The sequence below is a fragment of the Oncorhynchus clarkii genome, chromosome 9, assembly GCF_045791955.1.
Source record: "Oncorhynchus clarkii lewisi isolate Uvic-CL-2024 chromosome 9, UVic_Ocla_1.0, whole genome shotgun sequence".
Classification (NCBI taxonomy): domain Eukaryota; kingdom Metazoa; phylum Chordata; class Actinopteri; order Salmoniformes; family Salmonidae; genus Oncorhynchus; species Oncorhynchus clarkii.
This window is the reverse complement of record NC_092155.1, coordinates 36,965,277-36,971,161: the sequence shown is the minus strand read 5'-3', so window position 1 is coordinate 36,971,161 and position 5,885 is coordinate 36,965,277. Positions and strand designations below refer to the sequence as shown.

General features: G+C 39.1%; 1 protein-coding gene across 1 annotated transcript; it reads right to left on the bottom strand.

Annotated features, from left to right (window-relative positions):
- Positions 1 to 412: 412 nt before the first annotated feature.
- Positions 413 to 5,670, bottom strand: LOC139417217 (macrophage colony-stimulating factor 1-like). The gene is made up of 8 exons (XM_071166463.1): positions 5,617 to 5,670; positions 2,977 to 3,084; positions 2,589 to 2,651; positions 2,032 to 2,202; positions 1,670 to 1,865; positions 1,286 to 1,437; positions 559 to 608; positions 413 to 455 (listed from the first exon to the last, which is right to left on the bottom strand). Exons 1-8 carry the CDS (start codon positions 5,668 to 5,670, stop codon positions 413 to 415), a joined length of 837 nt encoding a protein of 278 aa, XP_071022564.1.
- Positions 5,671 to 5,885: the final 215 nt, after the last annotated feature.

Here is a 5,885-nt window from a genome sequence, read left to right as displayed (position 1 = left end):
GAAAAAAATAATTTAATACATTTTAGAACAAGGCTGTAACATAAAAATGTGGAATAAGTCAAGGGGTCTGAATACTTTCTGAATGCACTGTATGCACTGTACACACTATTCCCTACTTGAATAGCCTACTTGCATAGCCTTCTCAAAAAGAGAAGGTCCATTCAAATCCATTGATAGTGCTTATGGTGCCTGCAGGCCAGAAAAAGACTGTCTATGGAATGTGTAACACTCTTGGACTGTGTGTATCAGAGATGAGTGCTTCATGTAAATCCTCATCTCCAGATGTGCTCCTCCATCTGTAGCAATCTGTATTTTATGGTGTTCTGGCAGAGAAGAGGAGTATTCAGTATTCAGCAGATACTGTACATGGACAGACTGACAGATGATAGATAGACCGAACATAATACTCACTTTATTGCACCTGCATCTCAATGTCCTGAATATCTGTATGCAAACTATAAGTAACAAGTAAAACGTTGAATTAGAAGTCACATATATGTGTTGTTTGTCATCATCTTGCATTGTTTCGATTACTCTAGATACTGTGTAACACTTTACCTTGAGTTTTGGTACACTTGTGATGTGTGATGATAAGTACTGTGGAACATCTGTGGTGGAACAAAATCACACAAATAAACAAATGTGTCAATTGCTTTTTATTTTTTATTACTGTGATACTCAATTTAAACGCAGCAGGGGTCTTCAATGCTGTTTATTAATTCCTGCAGTCAAATGACCAAATCACATGGGTGGAATGTTATGAGTATGAATTAATTAATAAACATTAATAAACATTATATAAACATTATATATTTTTCTATGCCGAAAATCTGATGTTTAGGTCAAATGACATAGGTCAAATGGGTGAGTTATATTTCAGTCTTTTGTTATCTACATAAAGTGTAATATGGGGATGCAAACTCAAAATTGAATCAATTTCAACTCTCTATCTGACATAAGACCATAAGAATGTGTGTGAGGTGTATACTTTAGCTTCAAAGTAGATGTGTTTAAGACTACCAACTAAGTTTGGTAGATGTAGTTTAAGACTACTACTAACACTCTGTGACCCTGATTTAGCCCACAGCAGTAAAAGGCTAACTTCAACTCACACGTGGTCCAGTGTGGCTGAGTTGGTAGAGCATGGTGCTTGTAATGCGCAGGTTCAATTCCCATGGGGACCAGTATGAAAATGTATGCACTCACTCCTGCTAGTAGCTCTGGATAAGAGCGTCTGCTAAATGACTAAAACACAATGTATATGTAACTTGTAAGTATGTATTACCTTGTGTTTGACGAGGCAATAGAGAGTGAATATGAACATCATTCCTCCACAGACTGATGGCATTATGACCATGAAATCAAACTTAAGGTCTCCAACTTGGGCTCCATCTAGACCAGTCTGAGGGGCTTTCTCTGAGTCCCAAAAACTGCTGACTGTGGATGACGAGACAGGTCATAACAGCCAAGTTATAATATGGACAAGTAAGGTTAAGATAATCAGATCGCTCGGCTAGTTCAAGCATACAACAACCGAGGACAGTGGGTCTGAATCTGTAAGCTACTTTTCTAAATTACCATACTGTATTATTATATTCTATAATAATGAAATTCCCTGTTTTATGCCTTTGCCAGGGACCCTGTAAAGAACCTTGAGGAAGTTGCCCACCTGTAGTCAGAGAGAAAGCTGTAGGGAGGACTGTGGGGGGCTCTTCTGTGTCTCTGTACTCCCTCTCACAGCTCCAGTCTACCGGGGAGTCACTGGTGGTCACCAGCTCCCAGTACTCAGACAGGACATCCTGGACCCTCCCCAGAGCCTCTGATGGGGAGCTGCTGAATGACATCCCAAAGCTCACTGGGTCATCCTGGTCAGTAGAGTCAGAGAGGAATGTTGGTAAAAATGTACATGGGATGCATGTCCTATCAATACAAGAGTTTTATGAGCTTAGTATTAAGTTCCTTAAATCCTCTTTAAAACACCCGACTTAGGCTGTTATTCAAGAGATATCTTCTGCATCAAACGGCCCTCACCTCTAGCTCCTCGTTGATCTGTGGTACACATCTCTGAGAGTAGATGTTGTGGATGAGACAGGTCAGAGACATTACGTAGCTGTGGTTGTCTGAGCCTTGGGTGTATCTAAAGTGGCTGGTCAGGAGCTCCAAGATCCAGGGCAGGGCAGCTTTCACATAACAACATTTACTCTGTCAGGGAATGGAAGAAGAGCAGTCAATATTCATGTTAGTTATGATACGAAGTATGTTTGATATCAGTGACTTTTTCTAGCATAGCCACAACCTCATCCCCACGTGCAATTGCTACCGCATAGAGCCGGCTGGTGGGTGAGATTAACCTAGCCATAATGCTAATAGGTAATGCTTATTTTTACAGTCTTTTTAGGATAAATTATGTGGTGGACATTGGATACTTTTTGGTACTATTCTCAAGTAACCTTTCGTATCATTTATTTTTTCTTAAAGTAAAAAACAAAAACTTTTTTTTTTTTTTAAAGCATAAACTAATGTTCTTTGTGAATTTGCCTATGATGTCCCATGTTTTCACTACACATGACGCATAAAAATGACCTTACCAAACTTCTCCGCTCAATGAATGTGTAGGTTATTGAGCATCCACTCTGCAACTGGTTATCTATCTATTTAAAACAGAAACCAAAATATCTGTCAGAAGTCATTAATTAAATATATATTAACTTCGATATTTTGTATTCATGACAGGAATATGCTGTACATTCAACAATCCCAATGAATGCCTAATGGTTCTAGCCATGAGTTTAACATGCTTCTTACAGTGACATACTCCCCACAGTTTTTTTCCAATTTGATAAAAAATTTATTTCTGGAAATCTCACCAATAAATCACTCTTGGTTATGTATAATTATTTTGATATTATAATAGTTATATACAACTTTAATGTGTTCATGTTTTTTTCTATTGTTCGTTCCAGCTGTACTACTCACCAGGCGTCTTATGATCAGCAGGTGATCTCTGGTGATGGAGTGTCTGCACGGACCAGGGTCTCCCATGGTCAAGGAGAGACTCAGGAACACTATCACACACAGACACACCTGAAACCAGTGGTGAAACGTATTAGCTTTGTGAACAGAAAAATAAGAGAGTAAAAAATGTGTTGACATCTTTGAATTAAAAAAATATGTTATATGTTAAAGCTAGAATCCTTTGTTGCTACATACATTTTTTGACTGATAATGATAACTGCCAAAATAAAGTATAGAGTAAATGAGGGATACAAAGCATATTGAAAGCAGATGGTTCCACACAGGTGTGGTTCCTGAGTTATTTCAGCAAATATTTTGGCTACCATGGCTAGAAGAAGAGATGAAGAAGAGATCTCAGTGACTTTGAATGAGGGGTCTCTGGAGCGATGACTGAGACAGCTTTTTTACACCATCATCAACAAAACATCAAACTATGGAATTTCTTGTGGAAGAATTGTGTTGCGTCCCTCCAATGGAGTTCCAGACAATCTATGCGCAATGAAGCTGTTCTGGGAGCCCAATGCCATATTAAGACTTTATTTAGGCAGTTACCTGTATATACCTATTGATTCTTTAAAAATATAACTTACAAATGCCTCATGAGTTTAGTTCAAGTGTCATACCCCATCAGAACCTAAAATAAGCTCCCCCCCTTTTTTTATACAACGTAAATGTAAACACTGTAGTGTCAAAACATGGCACAACTATAATTGTTATATCATGTATGGTCAGTCCTGGTATCCATAGCTCTGTCTATGAATTTGAGAGTGGTTACATTTCTCCAGCACCGTCCCTCAACTTTTTACCAAAACAGAGGCATGGTGTGCGCTTTGTAATTGTTTCAACTGCGGAATCTAGCTTTAAATAATTTATAAAACATAACATTTCCTAGTTCGTAATGGACTTTGTTTCTAGGAGTCTTTAATATTGAACCCATATTTTGTTTTTGTTGCACAGTGGATCATTGAATAGACCTTTCCTGCACTGTTCTCAGTATCCTATGAGACAGAATGTTTTCTCTTTGTTTCTGCATCTTCCCATCTCCTGGGTTTGATTTAAAAAATTGGACTCAGGTTTTTGTTTTCCTATTGTATGAGATGGGCCTTTAGTTGAGGAGAATTCTGTAATAATCCAAAATAGAAATCAATGAGCTTCCATACAGATGATCCACATTCATGCAGTACTGTACATTATAGTCATATGATGTGAAGTTAACCATCCATGCCGTGTTTGATCTTTGTCAACAGTAGTTAATCTATTAGTCTATTAATTTTAAACCCATTGGAGACAAATCTGAAAATGTACAGCCTGAAAAGCCAAACTACACTGAGAAAAAATATAAATGCAACATGTAAAGTGTTGGTCCCATGTTTTATGAGCTGAAATAAAATATCCCAGAAATTTTCCAAATGCACAAAAACCTTATTTCTCTGAAATGTTTTGCACAAATTTGTTTACATCCCTGTTAGTGAGCATTTCTCATTTGCCAAGACAATCCATCCAACTGACAGGTGTGGCATATCAAGAAGCTGATTAAACAGCAGGATCATTACACAGGTGCATCTTGTCACTGTAAAATGTGCAGTTTTGTCACACAACACAATGGCACAGATGTCTAAAGGTTTAAGGGAGAGTACAATTGGCAAGCTGACTGCAGGAATGTCCACCAGAGCTGTTGCCAGAGAATTGAATGTTAATTTCTCTGCCATAAGCCACCTCCAATGTTGTTTTTTGGATAATTTGGCAGTACGTCCAACTGGCCTCAAACCGAAGACCATGTGTATGGCGTCATGTGGGCGAGCTGTTTGCTGAGGTGCATGTTGTGAACAGAGTGCCCCATGGTGGCGGTGGGGTTATGTTATGGGCAGGCATAAGCTACGGAGAACAAAAACAATTGCATTTCATTAATGGCAATTTGAATGCACAGAGATACCGTGACAAGATCCTGAGGCCCATTGTTGTGCCATTCATCCACTGCCATCTACTCATGTTTCAGCATGATAATGCATGGCCCCATGTCACAAGGATCTGTCAACAATTCCTGGAGCTGAAAATGTCCCAGTTCTTCCATGGCCTGCATAGTCAGTAGACATGTCACCCATTGAGCATTTTTGGGATGCTCTGGAACGACGTGTACACCAGTGTGTTCCAGTTCCCGCCAATATCCAGCAACATCGCACAGCCATTGAAGAGGAGTCGGACAACATTCCACAGGCCACAACCAACATCCTGATCACCTCTATGCGAAGGAGATGTGTCACGCTGCATGAGGCAAATGGTGGTCACTGGTTTTCTGATAAACACCTCTACCTTTTTTTAAGGTATCTATGACCAACTGATGCATATCTGTATTCCCATAGATTAGAGCCTAATTTATTTAAATTGACTGATTTCCTTATGTGAACTGTAACTCAGTAAAATCTTTGAAATTGTTAAATGTTACAACAACAAAAAAAGTGAAGATGAGGGGCATACTGTAGATTATTTAATTGTTTTATTTTAATTTTAACTGTAGGCGAATTAAACAGAATACCGTCAATGTCAAAGGCAGTTTTGACAACAGATTTCCTTCACAAGAGCATTGTTTCCTGGAGAAGTAACTGCATCTCTTACCTTGATTTTGCACTGAATGTGGGCTGACACGTGAAGGGTCATCTGGCTCAACTATGAAAATAGAAAAGACCAGACTCCTCTGTCAGGAGCATTGGCGCAGATAGATGATGAGTCTCTCCTCTTCTAGTCCTGATCAATCCCTCTAGTAAGGCATGCACTAAAGAGAAGCTGACATGGATGGAGCCAAGGTTCTCCCGGCATGGAGTGATGTGGTTTTACTCCCCTCCGAAAGGTCTACAGCTCACAGTGTGACTACC

Excerpts from the sequence above, each read along its gene's own strand:
- LOC139417217 (XM_071166463.1), bottom strand. The coding sequence starts at position 5,670 with ATGACCCTTCACGTGTCAGCCCACATTCAGTGCAAAATCAAGGTAAGA. Across the intron at positions 1,438-1,669 it reads AGCTTTCTCTCTGACTACAG|TCAGCAGTTTTTGGGACTCA; the intron begins GTGGGCAACTTC and ends CGTCATCCACAG. Across the intron at positions 609-1,285 it reads ATTGCCTCGTCAAACACAAG|ATGTTCCACAGTACTTATCA; the intron begins GTAATACATACT and ends GTTCCACCACAG.